The sequence below is a fragment of the Narcine bancroftii genome, chromosome 4 (genome assembly GCF_036971445.1).
Source record: "Narcine bancroftii isolate sNarBan1 chromosome 4, sNarBan1.hap1, whole genome shotgun sequence".
Taxonomy (NCBI): Eukaryota; Metazoa; Chordata; class Chondrichthyes; order Torpediniformes; family Narcinidae; genus Narcine; species Narcine bancroftii.
The window spans coordinates 294,070,169-294,097,736 of NC_091472.1; the positions used below are offsets into that span (position 1 = coordinate 294,070,169).

General features: G+C 39.9%; 2 protein-coding genes across 10 annotated transcripts in view; one reads left to right on the forward strand and one right to left on the reverse strand.

Moving 5' to 3' along the window:
• Positions 1-11,113: 11,113 nt before the first annotated feature.
• LOC138762119 (ermin-like) overlaps positions 11,114-27,568 on the forward strand; it is a 47,242-nt gene continuing 30,787 nt past the window's right edge. The window contains exons 1-4 of one of the 7 annotated variants that reach the window (XM_069935504.1): positions 11,114-11,238; positions 14,785-15,687; positions 19,659-19,935; positions 22,691-23,225. In XM_069935504.1, coding sequence (XP_069791605.1) covers positions 14,952-15,687; positions 19,659-19,935; positions 22,691-22,757 — 1,080 coding nt within the window. In that variant the 5' untranslated portion in view covers positions 11,114-11,238; positions 14,785-14,951 and the 3' untranslated portion in view covers positions 22,758-23,225. Of the gene's footprint in view, positions 11,239-12,551; positions 12,574-13,602; positions 13,664-14,784; positions 15,688-19,658; positions 22,037-22,690; positions 23,226-27,568 lie in introns of those variants that run through there. The other 6 variants (XM_069935506.1, XM_069935503.1, XM_069935507.1 and 3 more) reach the window with 6 other exon arrangements.
• The window catches only part of LOC138762118 (polypeptide N-acetylgalactosaminyltransferase 5), a 72,043-nt gene continuing 69,642 nt past the window's right edge, over positions 25,168-27,568 (reverse strand). For all 3 annotated transcript variants that reach the window (XM_069935496.1, XM_069935498.1, XM_069935499.1), the window contains exon 10: positions 25,168-26,697. In XM_069935496.1, the coding sequence (XP_069791597.1) occupies positions 26,557-26,697 (141 nt within the window). In that variant the 3' untranslated portion in view covers positions 25,168-26,556. The remainder of the gene's footprint in view (positions 26,698-27,568) is intronic.

Below are 27,568 nucleotides of genomic sequence, written 5' to 3' on the forward strand. Positions count from 1 at the left end.
TTTCTAACTAACCTTATCGAAGGCCTTACTGAAGTCCATATAGACAACATCCACTGCTTTCCCTTCATCTACATCCCTAGTCACCTCTTCAAAAAATTCAACCAAATTCGTCAAACATTACCTTCCACGCACTAGCCCATGTTGAAATTCTCTAAGAATGCTTTCCATTAACTTACCTACCACAGATGTCAAGCTTGCAGGCCTATAATTGCTAGGCTTGTTCCTTGAACCCTTTTAAACCAAGAAACCACATTAGCAATATGCCAATCCTCTGGCACTATACCCATCTCTAATGACATGTGACAAATCACTGTCAGAGCCGCTGCTATTTCCTCACTAACTTTTCTCAAGGTGCTGTGGAAAATCCCATCATGATCTGGAGACTTATCCATCTTTATGTGCTTTTTAGACTGCGTCAAAAGAATCAAAGGCTTGTTGATCCAAACCAATGTTTTTATTGACTGGAAGACTGGAGCGTATCACATGTAGGTCGACCAGTCCAGAATGACCTGGTCTGGATAGGAGCCACCCTTTAAGACCTGCCAGTAGGTGTGGCTACACTCTCAGCCAATCACAGTCTGTACATATACACATTGGTGATGGAATCTGTACTATCATATGCTTCAAAGTCTCCAGTACCTCCTCTTTCTTAATCACAACATTTTCCATAATTACCCTCCTTTCTTCCTTTAACCCCCCCCACATCTCCATCGGGCACACAAAACTCAAAACGGTCAACCAGTTTACCTACCTCGGCTGCACAATTCTATATCCTTCTCCTTAGTGAATACCAAAGAAAGTAACTTGTTCAATATCTTCCCCCATCTCATTTGGCACCACAGCTAGTTGTCTGCTTTGATTCTCTAATGGACCAATTTTATCCCTCACTTTCCTTTTGCTATTAACATATTTATAGAAACCTTTTGGATTTATTTCCACCCTGTTTGCTAAAGCTACCTATTACCATCTTTTTGCTGTCCTAATGTCTTTCTTAAGATTCATTTTACATTCAATGGTTTCTCCATGCATCTCCTTTATTCCTTGTTTCTAATATTTATTGTAGGCCTTCCTCTTTTTACGAACCAAGTTCCAAATATCCATTGAAAACCATGGCTCTCTCAAACTTTTGACTCTACCTTTTATGCTGACAGGAACATAAAGAATTTGTACCCTCAAAATCATCCCTCTAAAAGACCTTTCATCTGCAAAGAGTAGTTCACGGACCAGTTGCTCTTGTGTCTTGGTGTGAGCTTTCAGGTGCCTCAGATTGAAGAGACTGCCATCCATGCAGTACTGGATGTAAACAGCATCTTCATTGTTGAGGTCTTTCATGGCTTGTTTCAGTATCATGCTGAAGAAGATAGTAAAGAGGATTGGTGCGAGGGCGGAGCCTTGCTTCACGCCATTGTCAATGGAGAAGGGTTCGGAGAGCTCATTGCTGTATCTGACCTGACCTTGTTGGTTTTCGTGCAGTTGGATAACCATGTTGAGGAACTTGGGGGGTGGGGGCATCCGAGGCGCCCATTCAGAGTCAGCTCTCCAGCGCATGACGTCCTGTTTTGCGGAAACTGCCAAAATGTTTGGCCTGGAAGTCAGCCTGAAAAAAACTGAGGTCCTCCATCAGCCAACTCCCCACCATGACTACCAGCCCCCCCACATCTCCATCGGGCACACAAAACTCAAAACAGTCAACCAGTTTACCTACCTCGGCTGCACCATTTCATCTGATGCAAGGATCGACAACGAGATAGACAACAGACTCGCCAAGGCAAATAGCACCTTTGGAAGACTACACAAAAGAGTCTGGAAAAACAACCAACTGAAGAAACACACAAAGATCAGTGTGAACAGAGCTGTTGTCATACCCACGCTCCTGTTCGGCTCCGAATCATGGGTCCTCTACCAGCATCACCTATGGCTCCTAGAACGCTTCCATCAGCGCTGTCTCCGCTCCATCCTCAACATTCATTGGAGTGACTTCATCACCAACATCGAAGTACTCAAGTGGCAGAGTCCGCAAGCATTAAATCCACGCTGCTGAAGACCCAACTGCGCTGGGTGGGTCACGTCTCCAGAATGGAGGACCATAGCCTTCCCAAGATTGCGTTCTATGGCAAGCTCTCCACTGGCCAGCGAGACAGAGGTGCACCAAAGAAGAGGTACAAGGACTGTTTTAAGAAATCTCTTGGTGCCTGCCCCATTGACCACCGCCAGTGGGCTGATCTCGCCTTCAACCGTGCATCTTGGTGCCTCACAGTTCGGCGGGCAGCAACCGCCTTTGAAGAAGAGCCCACCTCACTGACAAAAGTCAAAAGAGGAAAATCCCAACACCCAACCCCAACCAACCAATTTTCCCTTGCAACCACTGCAACCGTGCCTGCCTGTCCCGCATCGGACTTGTCAGTCACCAACGAGCCTGCAGCAGATGTGGACATGCCCCTCCATAAATCTTTGTCTGCGAAGCCAAGCCAAAGAAAAGACCTTTATTTCTCTACTACATCCTTCCCATAAAAAAGTTGTCCCAATCCACTCCTCCTAAATCCTTTCTCCTCTCCTCAAATCTAGTTTTTCCCTACTCAAAAACCACAAACTTAGGTCCTGAACTATCCCTTTCCATAATTACATTGAAGCTAATGGCACTATGGATAATCATGTTGAGGAACTTTGGGGGACATCCGATGCGCTCTAGTATCCAACTGCACGAAAACCAACAAGGTCGGGTCAGATACAGCAATGAGCTCTCTGAACCCTTCTCCATTAACAATGGCGTGAAGCAAGGCTGTGTTCTCGCACCAACCCTCTTTTCAATCTTCTTCAGCATGATGCTGAACCAAGCCATGAAAGACCCCAACAATGAAGACGCTGTTTACATCCGGTACCGCACGGATGGCAGTCTCTTCAATCTGAGGCGCCTGCAAGCTCACACCAAGACACAAGAGAAACTTGTCCGTGAACTACTCTTTGCAGATGATGCCGCTTTAGTTGCCCATTCAGAGCCAGCTCTTCAGCGCTTGACGTCCTGCTTTGCGGAAACTGCCAAAATGTTTGGCCTGGAAGTCAGCCTGAAGAAAACTGAGGTCCTCCATCAGCCAGCTCCCCACCATGACTACCAGCCCCCCCACATCTCCATCGGGCACACAAAACTCAAAACGGTCAACCAGTTTACCTATCTCGGCTGCACCATTTCATCAGATGCAAGGATCGACAATGAGATAGACAACAGACTCGCCAAGGCAAATAGCGCCTTTGGAAGACTACACAAAAGAGTCTGGAAAAACAACCAACTGAAAAACCTCACAAAGATAAGCGTATACAGAGTCGTTGTCATACCCACACTCCTGTTCGGCTCCGAATCATGGGTCCTCTACCGGCACCACCTACGGCTCCTAGAACGCTTCCACCAGCGTTGTCTCCGCTCCATCCTCAACATCCATTGGAGCGCTCACACCCCTAACGTCGAGGTACTCGAGATGGCAGAGGTCGACAGCATCGAGTCCACGCTGCTGAAGATCCAGCTGCGCTGGATGGGTCACGTCTCCAGAATGGAGGACCATCGCCTTCCCAAGATCGTATTATATGGCGAGCTCTCCACTGGCCACCGTGACAGAGGTGCACCAAAGAAAAGGTACAAGGACTGCCTAAAGAAATCTCTTGGTGCCTGCCACATTGACCACCGCCAGTGGGCTGATAACGCCTCAAACCGTGCATCTTGGCGCCTCACAGTTTGGCGGGCAGCAGCCTCCTTTGAAGAAGACCGCAGAGCCCACCTCACTGACAAAAGGCAAAGGAGGAAAAACCCAACACCCAACCCCAACCAACCAATTTTCCCTTGCAACCGCTGCAATCGTGTCTGCCTGTCCCGCATCGGACTGGTCAGCCACAAACGAGCCTGCAGCTGACGTGGACTTTTTACCCCCTCCATAAATCTTCGTCCGCGAAGCCAAGCCAAAGAAAGAAGAATGGCACTATGATCTGTGACAGAGTATATAGAAATATTTTTTGGAGATACATTGGGAAAGATTAGAGTAGGTTGCATACAAACACTTCAAAACAGATCCTATTTGAAATACTGGAGAATTCATATCCAGAGCGACTTTACAGAAACTTTGAAGAGTGCCTATGGAGACTTCACAAGTAGGTGTTAATTGGACTGATGTTGTGGAATAAATGGACTATTGTCTTTTAAAGCAACAGAGGAGACATAGAGGCTTCTCACACCTTCTTGCAGGAGCTTTGACGAGTGTTCAGAGAGGTCACTGATGGGTTCTTGCTTACCTAAAAGCAACAGATGAAAGAGCAGGCTGGTGCCCTATTGTCTACATAAAACTTGCTGTTGTAAGAGGGTCATGTGTTTTGCAAGCAGAGGTAGTCAAAAAGGTTGTCTCAGTCTCAGAGTGTGTGTGTGTGTGTGTGTGTGTGTGTGTGTGTGTATGAGAGAGAGAGAGAGAGAGAGAGAGCAGAGTCAAGCAGCAGAAGTTGCTGGAACTGAAACAGAAGCTCTACTAGTCTCAGCCCTTGTGGTTCATGCAAGAGAAGAGGACTGGCCGTCCAATGTTTCACTTGGAATAAGAGAAACAGAAAGGAACTCTGTGGTGATCTGAAAGAAAGAGGTTATCATCTGGAGAACCCTGATGGGGCAAGTTTCATCAGCAAGACACTGAGGTGACTGAGGGAAGTACCTCAGTTTTGGATGTCCTGGAACACAGGTCTCTCTGAAAACCAACATGAACCTTCCTGAGTGGTAACCATTTACCTTTCGAGCACTAAAGCCTGGTGAACTTTATACAAGTTAAATTCTGTGCACAGTACAAGAATTGCCTGCAACCAGGTAACTTGGAGGAAATGAGAAGTGAGATTGGACTGTTAACCAAAAAACTTTCCTGAACTTGTATACTCATTACACACACGTGTGCTTAGAATTAGAAGGGGGTTAAATTAGGTTAAGTAAGTTAATAATAGATAAGTTAAAGTTTGTTTCTATTTTCATGTTTAAAGATAATTAAAAGCAACTTCTGCTTATGTAACCATTTGTCTTGGTGAATATCTATTGCTGCTGGGTTCTCTGGGCTCGTGACAGATCTCTGGATCCAAAGTACTCCCCAACCCATACCTCCATCACCTGACCTATCTCATCCCCCAACAGTTGATCCAATACTGCCACTTGTCTAGTCAGTACCTCTATATATTGCTCTAAAAAAACTACCCTGCACTCATTTTACAAATTCCATTCCATCCAGTCCTTTTACAGAATGGGTTTCCCAATCTATATTTGGAAAATTAAAATCTCCCACTATCACAACTCTGTGCTTATTACAAATATCTGCTATCTTCCTACAAATTTGCTCCTCTAGTTCACACACCCCACTAGGTGGTCAATAATACACCCCTGTAAGTGTAACTACCCCTTTCCCATTTCTCAATTCCACCCATACAGCCTCCCTGGACAAGCCCTCTAATCTATCCTGCCTAAGCACTGCTGTAATATTTTCCCTGACAAGCAATGCTACACCACCCCCTCTTGCCCCTCCAATTCTATCACATGTAAAGCAATGAAATCCAGGAATATTTAGCTGCCAGCCACAACCATCTTGCAACCATGTTTCCACTAATTGCTACCACATCATACTGGCAAGTTTCTATCCACAACCTCAGCTCATCCACCTTCCTTACAATGCTCCTAGCATTAAACAGAGATTTCCCACTACAGGTACATAATCTTTATCTGGACATCTAAAATCCAGCAAGTGGGGAGAGAGATGGCAGTGCGAGTTGGGGAGCGAGAGATTGGCAGTGCAAGTCGGGCAGGCAAGGGGGAGAGACCGGCAGCGCAAGTCGGCAGGCGAAAGACCGGCAGCTCGAGTTTGGTAGGCGAGGGGGAGAGACCAGCAGTGCGAGTTGGGCGGCAAGAGACCGGCAGTGCAAGTCAGGCAGGCAAGGGGGAGAGTCGGGTAGGCAAGGGGGAGAGACCAGCAGTGCGAGTTGGGTGGCAAGAGACCGGCAGTGCAAGTCAGGCAGGCAAGGGGGAGAGTCGGGTAGGCAAGGGGGAGAGACCAGCAGCACAAGTCGGGAGGGTGAAAGACCGGCAGCGCAACTTGGGCAGGTGAGTGGTGGAGACTGGCAGCACAAGTCAGGTGGGTGAGGCGAGGGAGGGGGGGGGGGAGATGGCAGCGCGACTGGAAGGGGGTGGGAGTGGTTATGGCAGCACAATTCAGGTGGGCTTAAGTCTGGCTTTCCGAAATCCAGAAAAATCCGAAATTCAGAACACATTGTCCCCTAAGGGTTCCGAATAAAGGATCGTCTACCTGTACTTGCTCTCTGTTTGCCCCATCTTTACGAACAACTCTATTATATTCTTTTTCTCTCATCTCCCTTCCATCTTCATGCAGAGCATCTTCCTTCTCGATCACCTGCCTATCCACTCCCAAACATTGTCTACAAGCTTTCTCTGTTTGCAATCTAACCACCTTCTTGCTGTTCTCCTTTTCTTGGTTCCCACTCCAACCATTCTAGTTTAAAGTCTTCTGAGTAGCCTTGGCAAAATTCCCTGCCAGGATCCTGGTTCCCCCTGGGATTCAAGTGCAACCTGTCCGTTCTGTGCACCTTAGAGAATAATTGTGCCCCTTGCAGATTAGCGGTGAAGTCCTGGATATGGGACACAGCCTACCTGTCAGGCATAGTGGCCTCATTTAGGAGGCGGTAGTCTCTGTACAGTCTCCAACCTCCCGCTGCCTTAGGTACCATATGGAGGGGGGAGGCCCATGGGCTATCAGAGAGCTGCACAATGCTGAGTTCCTCCATCTTTTGAAACTCTTTTCTAGTCTGGTTGAGTTTCTTGGGGGGAGGTGGGAAGATGCCATACCTTGGCATAGAGGGGAAGGTCCTCTGTAAAAATTTGTTGTCTCTCCCTGTGTTTGGGTTTTACTGTGTTGAAATGGGGTGTAGTGATGGAGGGGAATTCCACTAAGACTCGAGTGAATTCGTTGTCAGCAGTACTCAGTGCGTGTAGATGGAGGTTAGTAAGTCCGGTGCGAGAGTGTCTGAAATGTCTGGCCGTGTACCAACCGACACACCTTAATGTCCACCAGTAACAAGTTGGCTCTCAGGAAATCGGCACCCAGGAATGGTTGTTGTACGGCCATCACGAAGAAAAGGTTGGACAGGTATATGGATGAGAAGAAGATGGAGGGTTATGGGCATTGTGTAGGGAGGTGGGACTAGAAAGGGGTGTTTGGTTCGGTGCGGACTAGAAGGGCCTAATGGCCTGTTTCCGTGCTGTTATTGTTATGTTATGTTATGTTATGTTAAACGTCCAGGTGAATTGTCTGCTCCCAAAGTGGAGAGGAATTGTATGGGTGCCAAGTGTCCAAATGTTGAAGCCATTTGCTGCTCAAAAGTCTTGGCCCTCTCACTGCTGCTGCAAGCCTCTATGCTGGATGTGATGGGGGGTGGGGGGCGGGGTGGGGGGGGGAGAGAGAGAATGTGTCGTTATTAACTGTACTGTGCCTTGTGTCCAACAAGAAAAGTTGGCCCAACATGGAGTTTTGGATGTGGAGGAGGCTATGCAGTTGGCTGTTTGTCACAGCCATCAATGACGCTAACCTTAGCATTTCCATGGAATATGCATTGATGGCCCTTAGTATCCCACCATTGATGATGGAAACTACTGCTCACCGGTGGAGTCCGTTGATCGGTCTGTCAGATGGACGGTTGATTGGTGTGCTTCCTGGCTGGGTGTTGCTGACAAGATGCACAGGTGTCCCTCTTCGCCCATAGCACATCTGCTCGGGCAGCCATCCTCCTGGGGTCATCAAAGTCTTCCTCCATGATGAGCAGCCGGATCTCTTTAGGCAGCTGCTCCAGGAAGATTTGCTGGAACAGCGTGCAAGAGATGTGGCCATCATTGAGACCGAGCATGTTGTTCATGAGGGCGGAGGGGCCCTGTCCCCCAAACTGTTAATGTGCAGCAGTCAGGCCGCACGCTTGCACCTCAAGAGCCCAAATGTGTGGGTTAATAGCTTCTTGATGGCCACATACTTCCCTTACTCGAGAGGCTTCTGGAGGAAGTTGATGATGCGGGCTGTGGTGTCTTGATGGAGGGGTCTGACCACATGATAGTAGTGTGTGTCTTCTGCAGAGATCCAGCAAATGGCGAACTGTGCCTCACCCTGCTGGAACCACACCTGTGGCCGTGACATCCTGAACCCCGGCAGCTTTAACCCTGCAGTTTTGATTGTAGGGTGTTCCTCAATCATTGGGTCCAAAATGCTGTTTGGACCAGTCAGGGTCACCACTGTAGCAGGGTCACTACAGTTATAGCTTGAGGTTGAAAGAAGACTCACACATCAAGGGAGTGTAATCGACACTGACTTTATTGGGCTGCAGCACTTCTTTTTATAGGCAGCCAGCCATGTCATCACTGGGATGTGCCTTGAGCGAGGCCGGCTGCTGATGGGTTGTCCTGGATGCGTGGGCCCGGATTGGAACCCCTGCGATCCACCAGTCAATCCAACCGCTATTCCAGTGGCCTATGGGAGCGGGAGTCTCATCCCGTGTGCTGTCTACCTGATCGTTGTGTTCGACGACTGTTCGCTGTGTTGGCCCGCAGAGTGGGCCGTGGGTCTCTACAGTAGTCTGTATTGGTTAAATTTTCAAAAGAATGGAAAAGTCAATTATCATTGCTTTCTGCTTCTTGAAAAAGACAGATTTTGGTAATTGGTCTGTTCAGAAAGTCAGTTTTAATCTGCTTGCAAATTTGTCCCAGCCCTATCCAGTACTTGAACACAATTCTTCATTTCCAAAGCATTGACTTTTCTGAGGGCATAAGATGGATCTTTTTTTTTCCCTGTAGCTTTGGATACAATTTATTATCTCTTGTGCACCTTGTTGATCCAGCTTTGGTTGGTCAAGTGTGGCATATGATACTCATGATTCCAATAGAATTTAACCTTCACAACCTTCTTTCTCTCCTGTGTCGTTATTAACTGGGCTTTCCTGGTACATTCTTGATTTCCATAGTCTGTTGTCTTGTGTTATTAAATGATGACTTGTTCTCTTACAAAAAATGCATCTCCTCTTCCAACTTGACAAGGCTAAATCCTTTTTTCTTCAATAACTACTTTCTTTTCTTCCGCTTGGTTTTAAAAGTTCTATTTACAATTAACTCCCAATTCTTGTTAACTGCTCTCTTTTTTTTCCTTTTTGTCACTTTCAAAACTGAAGAATCATCAGATTCATTCCCATTTTTCTCAAATTCAGTTTTATTTCCAAGTGCAAAGTTAAAAACCTTTTGGTCACTGTTTTCTGGAATATCCAATATTTTCAAGTCCTTTGTCAGCATTTTGTACTCTGAAGTTAGTTCCACCATATTGTCAATGAAATGCTCCTTTATACCATCAGTGCAATTTTCTGTGTTGGCTTTTTTTAAACCACACTGCACGATTTCTTCATTAATCTTGTTTGCTGGTGCATCTGGACTACAAAAGCTACTTCCAGATTTGTTCCCAGACATTTATTTCATTCCTGCCCCGAATTGAGCTTTGCAGAAATAATCTCCAGCAGCATTTGCAGCATCTTCTAAAACTTCATTTTCATCCATTTTTAAAACAATTTATTTAAATTTCTGTACATGTATTAATATCCAAATTCAGAAAATAACAATCATCTATTTCAAATCAGTTATACATACTACATATTATGCCCCAATGAAATCCACCAAACCCCTTCCCCGAATAATAATTCCCATAAAAGAAAAAGCAAAAGAAATTAAAAAAAAAAGAAAAAGATAGAAATTAGAATACAGAAAAGTAAAGAAAATGAAAAACAAACCTGGTTACCAAAATATCACCACCATTCACAAAACTTTGCCTTCTCAATATCATAATTTATTTATCCCAAGGAGTTAGCAAGGTTTCCTGAGGTTCAGGGAAAGCTCTTTATAAATTAATACCTATAGTACATAAGATTGGGCACCAAATTTTCCAAAAAGTATCATATTTATTCCTTAAATTATATGTAATTTTCTCAAGGGGTGTACATCTATATATTTCTGCATGCCATCTTTCCATTCTTAAATGGGAATCTGATTTCCATGTCACTGCTATACATTTTCTTGCAACTGCTATTGCAATTTTCATAAATTCCTTTTGGATAAAATTCAACTTCAATTTTAATCTTACCACCAAAATATTATTTGAATTCATTTTTGATGAAAACAATTCCTTCTTTACTGGTTTAGAATCTTTTGATTTATTTTTGTCAGCAAGATTTTCTAAGTACTCTTTGTATTCTTTCAGGGTTTGTTTGGCCATTATTGAGGTGTTCTGGAATGCCTGTCTTGAATGGTTGTTTCAATGGTTTGTTGAGTTTCACAACAGATATGATATTGTCACTTGTTGACTGCTTCGGAGCAATATCATTCTTTCTTCCTAATGGTCCATTGATTGTCCATCCAAGCATAGTTATCTGCAATAGCCCCAGAAAGACCATTTGTCAATACCAAGGCTTCAGCACTCTTTTCATCTGCTTCTTTCCTTGTCACTAGTTCCTTTTCCATATTCTTCTTTTCCTGGAGGGTATGTAGTATTTTGGGATGCTTTCAAATACATATGTTGCCGCTGAGTCACTCCTCGCACATTTTGCTAATGTGTCCTTTACACAGACAGCCAAACATACTCCATTTTCCTTCAAAGAAGCGATTTTCTCATTAGGCGTCTTCCTTTCCATCTGTGCACACTTTTCCAAATCATGTTTATCATTACAGAACAAATATATCTTTACAACGATGTGCAGTAAATTCACCAAAATCAATTTACTGATGGAAAATTCAGTTATGTCAATTCTCTAATGAAGTAAATCACCAACCAAAAAGTTACCTCAAAATACTCAGAAAGTTAACCATAACCTTGAAGCTGGCTTTTACTAGGAGACACTCAAAGAATGGGTAAACAATATCAACTGGCTGCTTGCAAAATATGCTTGCAAGTCTTTTTAATTCGTACACATACTGTAGCTCACAAAGTACTTGTGATACAATGTAAGAAAATGTAACAACCAATGTGTGCATGAGAGTCCCCAAGTAACAATGTGATTATAGATAACTAATCTGTTTCTTTAAAATATTGGTTTTGGGAAATAAATATTAACTACTCTGCCAAAGTAATGCCAAAGGGAGAGATTGCTGGGCTCCAGAAGAGATTTTTACATCTTTGATGAACAGACGTGGTGACAGGAGGATGGCAGGTATGGTCTCCCTTTTTAAGAGGGGAGTTGGGAAAAGCCTGCTAATTACAAATGTGTGAGTCTAACAACAGTAGTAGAGAGGTTATTGGAAAAAAAACTGAAGGATAGACTTAATGATCATTTGGAAATCAAGGACTGATCAGAGATAGCTTGCGTGCTTCGTCAAGGGCAAATGTCAGGTAACTCTGGCTGAATATTTGAGGTGGTAACAAACTGTGCTGATGAGGGCAGTGCCATAGAAGTGATTTCCAAGGAATTTAACAAAGGCTTCAACAAGTTACCAGATGGAAGACCAGCTCAAAAAGTTATAGCCTATGTGACTGAGGATCCAAAATTGCTTTGGCAAAAGGAGATGGTAGAGAGCTGTTTTTGTGGCTGAATGCTTGACTCAGATCAGTGCTTGGATCCTTCCTGTTTTTAATATATGCGAATGAATTGGAAGTGTCTGTAGGATGGATGATCTGTAAGGCCAAGGATGACATGAAGCTTGATGGAATTGTTAACAGCATGGAGGACTATCATTGGCTAGAAGGGGATATTAATAAATTGGTGAAATGAGCTGAGAAATGGTAGGTGGAGTTTAATCCTGGTTAATGTGAGGAGATATATTTTGAGAGTACTAATGAGGCCAAGGAAGCATTTAGAAATACACGAACCTCAGCATACAAGTCCAAAGATCCTTGAAGGTGGCAGAAGGGGTGAAAAAAGATGGCCTTCATTAGTCTGGGTTGATCCCCTATAAATCTTTTTACCCCTTAAAGAGATTTAGAGGGGATCTAAAAGGGAGTTTTTTTTCACCTAATGAGTGGTGAGTACCTGGAAATCATTGCTGGAGAGACTGGTGAAAGCAGTGTCTCAACGAGCATCACATAAGGCAACAGTCAAGTTCTGGAAGGTAGGATTAACATGGATGGCAATGATCAACATGGTCAAATATCCTGTTTTCATGCAGTATGACTGAATCTATATCTTTATTTGGGACCTTTGCCTTCTGCTTGATCGAAGCCATATTTTCATTTTAATATCTCATCCAAAAGTTGACATCACTGACAGCGTAGTAAATCCCTTTCTACTGCCCTCGAGAATCAGTTCAGAGTTTTATCCTGAGGTTTGGAGTGCAACTTGGACCGAATTGCCAATGTGGAGCCAAGATTCGGTCAGTTGAATCACCTAAAATTTCTGTCACTTCTACAGAACTTGCATCACTTGAGAGATCTTTACCTACCCTCCCCTTTCAGTGACTCACTTTTTCATCTACACCAAACACTTTTTCTCACATAGATGCAATGTCTTCTCTTTTGCCTCGTCCTTCCTACCACCCAGTGGCCCTTTCAGGTAAAACAAATGATTAATTCTTACTTCTTCCAATCTAGTGTCATAATGTGGTCTCTCTTATAATGAAGAATCCAAATGCAGACCATGACGTCCTTGTGGAGCATTTTCATTTAGTCCTCATGAGTGATATGAGCTTCCATTTGCCTTGCCCTTTAATTTTCCACTCAACTTTCAATCAGAAATATGTCCCTTTAAACTATATGTCCAATAAAAGCCATTTTAGATGGAAGACCAATGCACTCAAAGATTATGTGAGCAAAAAAGCTTGAAATTTTTGTTGATAATTCTGTAGTTTAAAATTTTGAGTTACAAATTATTTTAATTAACCTTTGTTTTCATTTTCCAGAACTGTATGTACTTTAAATTAACTCAAAATGCCTGGAAGAAGCGATGTTAATAATCCTGAAAATCAATTATGAACTAGAATTTATAATCATTTACGCAGATGCAAGTTCTGAAGGGATCAAATGTTAAATGAGATAAATAAGTGTTCATGAATAAAATAGTGAAATGTGGTACAAGTGAATCCTGTGCTATTCCTAAGAATCCTGGATTGTGCAGAGATTGGCAAGGCTGCAGATCATTTGTTTATTTCTTTGTACCAGGAGCGAAGAGAAGCAAGCAGACACTATTAAAGTGCCAGGGTCCCAGGTTTGAATCCAGAGTTGTCTGTAAGGAGTTGTATGTTCTCCCTGTAACGTGTGGGTTTTCCCCGGGTGGCAGTTTCATTCAACGTTCCAAAACGTATGGGGTTATAAGTTAATTTGGTGGCACAGATTTCAATGACTGGAGTTGGCTTTTACTGTATTGTAAATAAATGTCTCTTGCAGCATCTTACTGAGAGTGATGGAGAATTATTACTGCCTCGTGCCCCATACTGTGATCCATGGAAGTCCAAAGCAATAATCTAGTGGATCTATTGATTGTGAAACAGATAGTGAAGCAAGGAAGAGTACGTTAGTCAATTTGCGGATGACATGAAGGTTGGAGGAGGTGTGGATAGTCTAGAGGGTTGCCAGAGATTACAGAGGGACCTTAATAGGATGCAGACCTAGGTTGATAAATGGTAGATGGCATTTAATCCAGAAAGGTATTAAGTAGTTTAAGTTGGTATGTCATAATCCTTTAGTGTTTTTGAGTAAAATGAAAAATAAAAATAGACGATTGTTAAACTGGAGTTTAATTTTGCAAGAATATAATTTAATTATAACTCATATTACAGGCAAAGATATAATTGTTGATTGTCTTTTAGATGTTATATTTGCAATGTTGCTGAAAAAAATGTTATTTTTCTGTGTTATATCATATAAATTAGAATGTGATTTCTGCAAGAAAAAATGTAGATTACAATTTAAAATTTTGTTCTAAAAAAGATCAATTTTTCTCCTTTGGAAGGAGGTGTTACAAAATTCAACATGTTAGAACAGGGGGAATAAAAGGTGGAGGAGCTGCATTGGTTATTGGAGAGAACATTACAGCAGTGCTGTGGCAGAATGGTTTGGTGGGATCATCCAGCGAGGAATTGAGGAATGGCAGAGGCATGAATACATTAATGTGGGTGTTATAGACCACCAAATGGGCTGAAGGAATTAGAGGAACAAATTTGTAAGGAGATTGTGTATATGTGTAATAAACATAAGGTGGTAGTTGTGGGAGATTTAACCACATTAACTTGTATAGACACAACTAATTCTGATTTAATCAAGCATATTTCCACATTAAAGTTCCTGTTTAGTTATTTGTAGACTAAAGCTAATACAGGGTTCCAAAGGTCAGAATATTTCAGAGTCCTGGGTTAATAAAGGATGAAAATAATGTGTTCGATTACACAGTTCTTATCAAAGAATGTGAATTACCACTCCGTTGGGGATGCTAATAAGAAGACTGGAGTTCTACTAATGCATGAATGGCTGGGAATTTTAATCTAGTTTTTTTGCCCAACACTGAGATACAAGTGGTTACTCATGAGGAATTAAAGATTTAGAACAATCACAGCATTTTTCAGGGGTCAGGACACAAAGAGCCATTATAGTTTCCGTGAAGGCTGCTGTTTACCAATCGGTGCAGTGAGGAATAAGAACAACCAACAGGCGAGACCTCAACTCCTAACATTGTGCATTAATTAAACTGCAAAATGAATCTTTCGGCTCATTGTGCAATCTGATGAATATAATTAGGCATGTGATTGACGATTGGCTTCTTTGTTCCCAGTGAGAAGAGAGTCCTTCACTGGGTGGCCTTTTACCTATCAGTCTCTGATAGGATGGACAGATTTTAAACAACTTGGCATACTTTGGGATCAAGCTTCTTTTTCTAGCCTTTGAATTTGAAGAAAACACTCAAAAAAGGTGAAATTTGTTTCCAAAGGGGAGCAGAGAATGGCGGAACAAAACTCCTGTTCGGTTGAAACTGATAAAACAATAATGAGTGTACATCAACCAGAAGTGGTCGATATTGAGGCGGTCACAAGAGATAATGTTCCATTAATGGAAGAAAAAATCCTAACAGGTGTGGGAGGCAACTTTCTTTCACCTGAAGATGTTACATCCAGTGAAGGACCAAAATCAATCAGAGAAGAAAGTAATTCACCTTCAAGAGAGATCATTACAAGTGGCAAGACCATTACAAGCACTGAGGAATCGATTCCATGCACAGGAGAAACCATTTCACAGAGTGAAGAGAATAGTTCAACATTAGAAATCATCCCACGTACTGAAGAATCTCGTTCAGCTATCAAACAAGTTATTTTAACTGCTAAGGAAACCTGTTTATCTTCAGAATTGGCCTTGCCATCTGTCCAGCAAATTCATTCTACTGCAGATGAGACCATGTCTTTTCACAACCAAACCAATGTTCCGAGAGAACAGACTGTTGTTACTCCACAGAAAACAATTATATCAACCGAGAAAATACATCAGCCCTCAGAGGAAACAATCTTAGCTACAGAAAATGTTACATCATTCACATCAGGAACTGTTATTCCTGAAGTAATATCTATTCAGAGTTTGGGTCCAGAATTTGAAATAATATCTTCAAGTTCTATGATAGAAGAAGAAATAATACCACAGAGCAGTCCATTGGAAAACTCGACTGATGGTGAACTAAGTGAAGCAGGTAAAAGAGATCACAGTATTTATCTTTTGTTTTTTTGAGTTTTAGTTCATTGTTTATACTTTTGTTTTTCAATGAAAATATTTGAAATTATAGCATTTTCACTGTGTGAAGAGTAGTAATTATCAGTGAATGACATTGTATTTAGAAACTGTTTCTTTCTTACCTAGATTAAATAATTCAAATTTAAGACAAATCCACTATCTTAATGCAAACTAGTTCAACAACCAGTTAAAATAATTCGCACTTTTGGACAGAGTGAGCTGGAATATATTCCAACCAACTATCTTCTGTTTTCAAAGAAACACTAAACATTTTTTATGTGGCAAATTTAGACTGGTTATACGCAGGTTCACGAGAATGTTGACAGGATTTCAGGGTCTGAATTACAGGGAAAGGTTGTGCAGACTGGGGCTTTTTTCTCTGGAGCGTAGAAGATTGAGAGGGGACTTGATAGAGGTATTTAAGATTTTAAAAGGGACAGACAGAGTCAATGTGGATAGGCTTTTTCAATTAAGAAAGGGGGAGATTCAAACTAGAGGACATGGTTTAAGATTGAAGGGGGAAAATTATAAGGGGAACATGAGGGGAAATTTCTTCACGCAGAGGGTGGTGGGGATGTGGAATGAGCTTCCGGCAGACGTGGTCGAGGCGGGATCATTGGTTACATTTAAGGAAAGACTAGATAGTTACATGGATAGGAGAGGACTGGAGGGGTATGGACCGGGTACTGGTCAGTGGGACTAGGAGGGTGGGGATTTGCTACGGCATGGACTAGTAGGGCCGAACTGGCCTGTTCTGTGCTGTAAGTGGTTACATGGTTATATGGGTATGGACCGGGTGCTGGTCAGTGGGACTAGGAGGGTGGGGATTTGCTACGGCATGGACTAGTGGGGCCGAACTGGCCTGTTCTGTGCTGTAAGTGGTTATATGGTTATATACTGCCATACTACAATAAATGTTTTTTTTAAAAAAAAGCACTATGAATACAAACATCAGAAAAGGAATTTATTCCCCTTCTTATTACAAAATTGTGTAGTATCACATTAATTGCCTGTTGTATACCCTGTCAATTATTTTGTTTAATCAAATGATGTAGATGGTGAAGCAATACTTCCCATTTTGTGCTTCTGTACAAGATGAATACCCATTCCAATATATACTTGCAAAAAATGAACCAAATTTTAAAACTAAAATTCTCATTTCTTTGATCGATATTTATGTATCTCGCACATAAAAGATTAGATTAGATTGTGCCAAGTGTGACAGATTATGTTATATTTTATATTGTATATAGATATGCTTTATAGGAGATAAATTGTGGGAGGTTTTTTTAAGTGTAGGCCATATACAAACACTTCAGAACAAATCTCATTTAAAATGCTGGAGCTCTGCTCAAGCCAGACAGTCCAGGCTCCGGGTGCCTTTGCAAAAACTTTGAAGAATGCCTATAAGGATTTCACAAGTAGGTGTTAATTGGACATACTGTGGAGTAATGGACTATTGTTTTGGAAAGCAACAGATGAACAACTCAGAAGATTGGGTCCATTGCCACAGTCTGAGTACAGTTTGCTGTTCTAAGAGGGTCATGTGGTTTTTCTCTGACTGGGGGTGGGGTGGGGGGGGGGGGGTGGTGAAGAGAGAGAATTCAGTTCTATAGTTCACAACCAAACCAATGTTCCTAGAGAACATTGCCAGCTTGTGGAGAAACCCCATTTTGAAGACAGGTTGTAAGTTCTTAATTCAGCCTGGTTAAAACCCTTGTGGTCCATACAAAAGGAGAGGACTGGCTGCATAATGTTTCACTTGAAATAAGAGAAACAAAAAGGAATTCTGTGGTGACCTGAAAAAAAGGGGTTATTATCCTGATGGGGCAAGTTTCTTTGGCAAGACACTGAAGTGGCTGATCTAAAGGAATCAGTTGCGGGTGTCCAGTGATCAACAAATCTCTCTCTGAAAACTAAGAAGAATCTTCCTGAGTGGTAATCATTTACTTTTCAAGCATCAAAGGCTGTTGAAATTCATAAATGTTAAATTCTGTGCACAGTATAAGAATTGCCTGCAACCAATAAACTTGGAGGAGTAAGAAGTGAGACTGGACTGTGAATCAAAGAACTTTTCTGAACTTACACACATATTACATACACGTGCGTTTAGAATTAGAAGGGGGCTAAGTTAATTGTAATAAGTTAAAGTTTGATTCTGATTTCATGTTTAAAGATAATTAAAAGCAACTTTTGTTTAAGTAACCTTTTGCCTTGGTGAATTTCTGGGCTCATATTAGTAAAATAGAAAGCCAATGAAATACAATGAGCATCCAACCAGGAGTTTAAAATATAGTGCTATATACAAATAACTACATGCAAAACAAGCACACTCAGTAAGAAGATAATTCTAGAAGTACTAACAGTACAACGTGAGTGCAGTACCACTCAGCGCTGTGATTTAAGGTTCAGCAGGGTCACGGGCTTGGGGAAAAAGCTCTTCTTGAGCCTGTGGGTTCGAGAGCGAAGGCTCCTACAGTGCCTACCGGATGGAAAAAAGTGTCCATAGTTCGGGTGTGATGTATCCTTGATGATGCTCTTCGCCCTGCCCAGACAGTGTTCCTGATAGATGTTCTCAATGGTGGGGAAATGAATGCTGATAATCCGCTAGGCAGTTTTCACCACCCGCTGAAGTGCTTTATGGTCTGATACGAGACAACTGCCATAACACATCACTGAGATGCCATAGGTAAATAGGCTCTCAATGGTACAGCTTTAAAAATCTATCAACATCCTGGAACAGAGGTGTACTTGCTTCATGCTCCGCAGAAAATAAAAGCGCTGTTGGGCCTTTTTGATCAGGATGGAGGAGTTCAGGGACCAGGTGAGATCATCAGAAATGTGGACACCAAGGAATTTAAAGCATAGATACATAATTTAATGAGCGTTACAACTATGTGAGTACAAGTTAGATGAGCATGACTTTATTCAGATTTGTGAAGGCATTCTTGCCCTTACTGGATAAATAAAATGCAAAGATATTACAGGTATACCTCTCTTCATGAAAGTAGAATGTTCCTATGAAATGTTTTGTAATCCGAAATGGCGTAAAGCGAAGACCCACTCACTACTATTGAAGGCTATTTTCGTAAAAGCCAAAACCTATTCAAATTTCTTTCAGATAGCAAACACAGGTTTCTTTGTAAAAGCGAATTTGCGTAAAGTGAGTAAAACAGGGTATACCCGTATAGCTAGTGGATTACCTATTAAAAGTACGAGCATCTTGGCTCAAGCAACCAGAATCCATGAAGCATAGAGGTTCCAAATGTCAGAATTTTTCAGAACTCTGGCTTAGAAATAAATGCTGAAAATAACGTGTAAGATCACGCAGTTCTTCTCAAAGGTCGAAAAAACAACTGAAGGAATAGCTATTTCTCTATAAAGGTACACTGGAATAGAACTTTTTCTTGGGAATTAATGTATCATGAGGTTGGAGAAGAGTGGAACAACACATTGGCAGCCAATAATAATTTCCACCAATAATTTGGTTCCACAAATTTCAACAGAGCTAAATAATGAATAGGATGTATAACAGAGTATACTACATGTTTTATGTTCATGTCCAAAGAAAATTTCTATAATCTGTCTTTAGCATACATTTGAGATTAGAGCAACTGATTTATAAAAATATCATAATTTTGTCTGTCTCATGATTAACAAGTTAGCACAACGAAATATGAGAATCAAAATTATACACACAAAAACATCTATCAAAACATTAATATTTTATATTAATTTATCTATCCTTTTACATTTGTCCCTTTTTCTGTCTTTTGCCATATTGTGGTATGCATATTTATTGTTGGTATATTTTGCATTCCTATGTGGCTGAAGCATATAAGAATTTTGGTGCATCTGTACATTGTACTTGTGTGAATGACAATAAACTCTCTACACATACTCAAGCATTATAAATATTAATTCCTTCAGCAGAGCAGGGGATCCTGTTACCACCTGAAGCAGCCTTTGAGAAGGAAGGAGAAGCAGACAGAAATGTAAGAAATAACAGAACTAATAAAAATGATGATGATATGGAGGCCGATGAAGAAATTTACTTAGAAGAATTCCAACAGAGAAATGACTTGGAGCCACCTTCAACGAGTCCCCTTCTAAGTTGTCAACCAGAGTCACCAACTAATACCGAATGTGCTGAGGAACAATTAAGATCTTCAAAGAGATCTGAAATAACCAAGCACAGCTATTCCAGGTACAATACTGTCTCTTATCGCAAGATTAAAAAAGGAATTACTAAACAACGTATTGATGAATTTGAGTCAATGTTACAAACAAATTAAATGTAACAACAAATTTGAAATGATATTTAATGTCTCATCATTACATTTAATTGAATTAATTGGCCTAGAAATTGAAGATTGGCTGTTAGAGCATGGAGTGGTATTTGGTTGGACAATAAACATTTTGCTTGAGGGCCCACCATTGTGTGGAATGAAGCCAGAGGAATTTTAAATTTGGACATACAGTATGGTAACAGGCCATTTAGGCCCACGAGGCTATGCCGGCCAATTAACCTACACTCCCGCTATGTTTTGAATGGTGGAAGGAAACCAGAGCCCCCAGGAAAAACCCACAAAGACATGGGGGAACATACAAACACCTTACAGACAGCATGGGATTCAAACCCTGGTCCCAATCGCTGATGCTGTAAAGACATTACGTTAATGGCTATGTCCACCATGCAGATTAAGCCTTACATTTGCACATGAAATTGGATAAATTCTGGAATTGGATAATGGTGGGGCTTCTGAAGGAGGTAGCTATGGGGGGGACTCAGGGAAAGATTTGAAAATATGATGGGAGACTAGTTAAGTTCTCGGGTTGGGATCTGCCAAAATAAAGCACAAACCTTATAAGTGTGGTGCAGTTCTGCTTTAACATGAGAGGCCTTTGCCATCTATTGGTCTTATGTTTTTGATCTAGAATCAGTGATGCAGCATTTGGGCTGAAGATTCATTTAAAAGATAACCATATAACCATTTACGGAGCAGAAACAGGCCATGTCGGCCTTTCGAGTCTGCTCCGGTTCACTAGAACAACTCCACTAGTTCAAACCTCCTGCTCTCCGCCAATAACCCTCCAACCCCCTCACCTCCATGTACACATCCAACCTTCTCTTAAATGACAGAAGGGATCCTGACGCAACTATTTCATTTGGAAAAATTGTGGATTTGTAGAAAGTACACTAAATCCTTATGAATGAATTTTTTAAAAGAAATTGAATAGTGTAAAGCAGAAAAAAACTGGATTGTACAATTCAATTTCTAGGCCATTTATTTCACTTTTTATTCTATATATTGCAACTTATAATAACTTAATTGCAAGAAATAAATTGCTTATTGAATGAAAACTATCAATGAATAACATTATTTACAGCAGTAATCCAATGAAAAATGTCTCTTGTGTTGTCTATTTTTAACTTTGTAGTTTATAATTACATTTTTGTGTATCACAACTACTTTCATTAGAGGCTGGACAACAAAACTGCCTTTTAAAGGAAAAATGCTAAATTAATCCTATGGACTAAACAAATGATTTATGAAGTAGTGAATGGCACATTAAGAATCAGTATGTTTCTGAAAGTTCGTGAACAACTGTGCTTTATGCTAGTGGATAATCTGAATTAAACCTTAGTCATTTCATGTGACCACCATTAATTAGGTCAAATGGATATTGTGGTAATCACTCATGTTGTTTATTAAAGTTTTTATATTTTGATTTGTCTTTATAATCTTGTACTTTTTTGTGAACAAGACTATTGCAATTAGTAATTTAGTAATTATTATTATGTGTAATTACGAGTTGGTATTTTGCTTTGATGTTTGTTTTAGATTTTGCTCCCCTTAAATAATAAATCAATGCACCAAAAATCTTGAACAATTTTGTTGACCTTTAATTTTTGGTAACATCCTGCTTTCATTGAATTATAAAATGAAGATCCATTGATATTGTAGTGCTAAGAATTTCAACATGTGTTAGTATTAAACAAACTTGTTAAACACACATATTGTTATTGAAAATGTTTTTCTTTTCTGTCAAAACTTTGTTCTATCAAATGGCCTTAGTGCAATGAGTTTATTGCAGGAAAATGCTTCAGTGTTACGTGGATCAGCTGTAGGGACTTGTGCTGCTATCTCAATGGCACTTGTTGGTCAGGCACCTTTAGTTCTCTGAAGGTTTGGTGCTTATGAGCTCATAAAGCTGTTTACTAATATTTAATCATGGGTTAAAGTTTTAAAATGAGAAAGGAACATATTTTGCTTTCAAAATTAAATAAAAATTTAAGTTTAAAACCATTTGTACAATCATTTTTTCTTTTAAAAGTTCAACCCATACTGAGTTTTTTGAATTATATTCAAATTGGTGACATTTCAAGGCCCTACCACTTAATGTTTTACTTAATACAGTAGCTGTGTTGATGCATATAGTCTACATAGCTCTAATATAATGTATCAAAGACTGCTTATCTGGTAATAATAGACTAAATGTCCTTGAGAATGTGGCGATGAGTTGCTTGATACTAAATGTTCTTGAAAATATGGCAATGAACAGGTGTAATCCTTCTGAAGAAGGTATGACTGTTCTTTGGAAAGAAGGTCCAGGATGAGATCCAATGGTGAAGGAATAGGCAGTATGCTTCCAAGTCAGAATGGTGTGTGAGTGATTTGGAAGGCAATGTCACAGAAATTAACTCAAAGTTGGAGACTTTAGATTCGCTCTGAGTTTATTAACTAGATATTGTGGAGAGTCTGCAGCAGGTTTCACTGGCATCAGAACTCTAAATTGCAGCAGCTACCAAATTCATTATTTATACAGGAAAACCGATAAAATGTGATTCTTTCTTACTTTTCCTCATTCAGTTTCCAATAAATCTTTCAATATGTACCAGAATGGTACCAGAGTCTTTTAGCACAGTTTAACAATTTTTTTCTAATCTGTGTTATCAGGATCCAGGATGTACTCCAGACACCCTCTCTTCTGGTTCCCAGAGACATCATGCCCTGTTTACTTTGATCTCTTGACCCCGCGTTTAAATTCAACTTGCTTCTGAATGGTCAAGAATTCCATCATGCACTCATTTAAATCATTTCTACCACAGGCAAGTTGTAGAGTTTTGAAGATGGTTCCTTGGATTCTGACTTTACATGGATGTGACCAACAAGCTCGATTAGAGCAAAAAAAAAATTACATTGACCCGTCTTTTGTGAAGAAATTAACATTTCATTCCAGTATTTCTCGATTCGGAGTCAATCTAGTGGCTTGTGATTGTACTTGCTTATCATTCTTCATTTAGAAATGTTTGACTATGTTCTGTGTAAAGCTGTGCTAATCTTTCACTTTGCATGCTGAAGAATCTGGATGAACAATTCACACCAGATTCGGTCTGTCACAAGAACACCGCCTCTATTCTGTTGGGGACTTATGTATCAGATAATTTCAAATTTTGTTTTGCAGTTTTAGTTTGTAAATCCTTAATTTGTTTGTAAATGTTCTTAGTTTCTTAATTTTAATTTCTCCCTCACAGGTTTAATAAATTGATTGCTTTGGAAGGCTCATAATGCTTTGAATATTTTTAAACATCAAGAAACATTTACTGTCTTTGATACCTTCATCACCAGGCTAAGCTGGCTGACTCAACTTAAATGCATGCCAAAGTCTTGCTTGATATTTTGGCAGTAAGGGTTCGTTCGGCTCTTCTTTGGGTTGGAGTCGTGCCTTGAAAGGCCTTGTTGCTGCACAGGACTCTGCTGAGAGGAATGCAGGCATTTCCATACAAGACATTTATCTTCGGCAATCTGAACTAGGCAAGTTCAGAGCAGGAGTCCGGGATACATTTTGTGTTTTTTTTAAAAAAAGAATTAATTTTGTTGTTCAGTTATAATTGGTACTTGGCTAAATGGTAACTACCATTTTGCACTTAACAATCTACCACCAATGAAGTTATTAACCAGTTCTACTCCATCTTATTTATATTTTTAGTTGTTGGAAAAAAATACCAGTTACCATTGCAGGTGGACTCTTTACTCTCTGAATATTGCTTGTCCTTGGATAGGTAATATATTGGCAGTGTAGTTTATACATGTGTGCAGAAAGAGGTGGGAAGATGACCAATATTCAAATTTCTGAGTATGTCATACCACTGGGGATAATGTAATTTTAAAAGTAAACTTGAGTCTACTTAGGTAAGGTTTCTGAATTTGGAATGCCCAATTTCTAGTAAAACATGGCTCTCATCACATCATTTTATGCACACTACACATTGTGCATTATGTGCAAACAATTGATAGCTTAATTTTATTTCAATCCTGAACAGAATCCATTAATAATTTAATTTACACCCCCGCTATCAGAAAATACAACATTCCTATGAAACCTTTCGTAAGCTGAAATGGCATAAAGTGAAGAAGCAGTTACAATTAATTTATATGGGAAAAGTTTTCGAGCATTTCCAGACCCACAGGCTGCTCTCAATCCCCACGTTAATCCCGTTGCCCCGCACTCTCCCAACAGCCCGCTCTCAGTCCCCACACTAACCCCATTGCCCCGCTCTTCCCTGACAACCCACTGAACACTATTTTCACTTTTGCCTTTTTTTTTGTAAAAGCCAAAATCTTCTTCTGATTTAGTTCAGCTCGCAAGAAAAGGTACTAATGTAGGACTTTCATAGAAGCGAAGAGGCCTAAAGCAAACTTTTGAAAAGCAAGGATACTTGTACAGTGAATTTAAGTCATAATTTTCAATTTAAGAAGGTTTATTCACCGCCAATATGTACGTTGGGTCAGAAGTTTGAGCTCGTAATTCCCTAGGTGGCAGTTCCCAATTTTACTCTCAGTGAGGGTAGATTCTTGACTGTTCAATGCCTTTCCCAATGGTAAATTTCAACTATCCAAGACAAATGCCCTTCGTTATGATGCTGCCTCCAGAGTAATGACAAAAGCTTGAAGCATGCTCTTTGCACATCACTTGAATGAAAACAATTTAAGATGACAAAAATTAATGATTTTGTAAAACCATTATTGTCTAAAAAAACACCAATGATCAATGATCCTGACAATTTGAATCAGTTTTTTTCCAGATTGAATGACAAGAATACATGAAACACAATAGCAGTCAAAAATAAAGTGGGACTCAAAACTATTTTCAACTTGGGGCTTGAAGTAGAAAAAAGTATGTCCTGACTAAAATTTTAAGCAAGGAATCACCACTGAGACATTTACTGTTACATATCAAACTATTTATTTATGAAACAAACTCTTTTTGTCTCAAATCCTCCCAAATGAGGAGTTTGTTTAGTATGAAAGCTGAATCATTAACTCCCATTTAATTTTGTCCTTTTTTCTTGCCAAGATAAATGAATCTGTTCTCTTGTAGAATAATCATGTGAGTCATTTGATCAGTCGAGGAATTTACAATTTAAAGCAACTAAATTAAATAAAAGTCTTTTATTTCACAGCACTGCCAAAATATCTAAACATTGGACATTACTCTGTAGGCAATGTGGCTGGATAGTATTTGTAATTGAAGGGTGACCTCCTCTGGCATCCAAAGCACATAACCACAAATCGTGCTGGAAGCCTGAAGTTCTTTTGTAGTTTTTTTTTGCTTAATTCAATTTTAAACTATCCATTATATGTCATTTGTGAATATCAAAAGTAAATACCGGTACTTATATAACAATTTACTGTGGATTAAGTGAAATAACCCTTAATATTTCTTCTAAAGTGTAGCCTAGTCTGAGCAATATCTTCTCATCCCAAAAATCAATGCCATAATTTACAAAATTTTGATATTCCATTTCCTTCACTGTTATCAATCCTTTTGTTTGTGACAAACTGTTCCTGTACTCATTAATTTGATTACTAGTTTAAATTATAAGTTGCATAGAGCATGCAGGCCTGCAGTTGATTTCCAAACTTTTCTAATGAAAATTCCTCAAAGTATATTGTTCAAAATACTTGGACTCTTATGTTTAAAAAAAGTTTTTTGAAGACTGAGAAACCAACATTTTACAGTAAACTCAAACGGAATGTCTTTTTCATAGTTCAACTAAACAAACAAAACAAAAACATAAAAATCTAAAAGTTATTTTCGCAGATCACCCCATCTTGTCACTTAGTTGAATATTTAAAAGCCATTTACATTTTCAACATTAAAAAAAAAAGATTTAGACAAACAGCACAGTAACAGGCCATTTCGGCCCATGAATCCGTGCCGCCCAATTTATTCACTAACCAAGTGGTTAGTGAAGCCCCCAGAAAAAACCCACGCAGACATGGGGAGAATGTACAAACTTCTTACAACAACGCGAATTCGAACCCCGATCCAGTCCCAATCACTGGCGCTGTAAAGGTATTGCATTAACCGTGTCGCCAACCGTGCTGCCCTAATAGATATTAAAGTATAATTTTAAAAACATTCAATATCATTTGAAAAATGTCCAAATTACATAATTTCACAAGTGATTTGTGTTTTCTATTTTGATAATAAATTAATTTCCACAGTTTTCTTAAAATAGGAAAGAAATTGCATCACATTAGATGAAACAAAGTAAGGTTTAATTTTTCTGTAAGAGCAGAAAAATATTATTGTTCATGCGTGAAGCCAAGTATTGCTTTTTGCCCTGTATTCTAGTTCTTTCTAGTGCCCACTTGGAAACATTTATCTTTAAAACTTGTTTTCAGGTTATTGACAGTGGACTTGCATGTTTTTTGTTCCATGTGATTGGTGTTGGCACCATCTCAAACAAATAATGTTTCAGTCAGCCCCTTAAAATGCTTGGATCACCACAGGCTGCATTAAAAAGTTACTTCCATCAATCCTTGTAATAGTTGGTAAATTTCCATTTCTGCCGGGGATTAGCTGGATCACAAGAGTTTAGCATCAAGACTTTTCCAAACAGATTACCTTCTAAACACAAAGGAAATTGAGAAATCTCCCAAATGATATGGTCCGTCTATAAAATAAAAAAAAAATGTTTTACTTGGCATGTATGACTAACGCAGGACTTATTCTGTACTTTTTTTTTAATAACACGAAGTTTTTGAGATTATATGCATGCATTGCTTTGTTTTCCACAATTTTTTCCAGATCAGCTCTATCTTTCCTAATGTTTTATCTTACAGTGCAGGTAAAAATGGGATTAAAATTAAAGGAAAAAGGGATAAAGCTAATTGTAAACATGTCAAGACTTCTTTCAGACTACAAGGTGGACCAATTAAGTTGGAGTCACCCGTTTCAGAGCTGCTTGTAACTTTTGTAGTCCATGTCTCATGAAAACCATTTTCCCACTGAGTAGCTGCTCTGTTCGTACTGAGCTAAAAATTAAACAGATGCTGATACAGCAAACTGATATTTGAAAATAAAATTGTGGGGGTGAACTTCCCTCCAGACCCAGAATTGTTTCTCCTGGGGAAATTGGCAGTTATAAAAGCTAACTTGCCCAGAAGTAAATCTAAATTATTAAAATTGCGTTGTCAATAGCCAGGAAATGTATAGCAGCAACATGGAAATCCGATTCCCTACTTCACATTGATTGTTAAAACATGGAAGTGCAAAGTTCCATTCCCCTTGAGAAGATTACTTACAGTCTTAGGGATAGACAGCAAAATTTGGCAACCTTATTTTGATTACTTAAATGCCCAGATTGTATAATTTATTTTGATATTTGTCAATGTCAATTAGTGTACTCCTTATTAGAAATGTAATACTTTTCAAATGATGGGACTAAGGTGTCGAACCTCATTCCTGTTGGTTTTTTTCTTTTCTATTTTCTTTCCTTTTATCTCCCTCTATTTCCTGCTGTCTTTCCGCTTTTCTTTCGAATC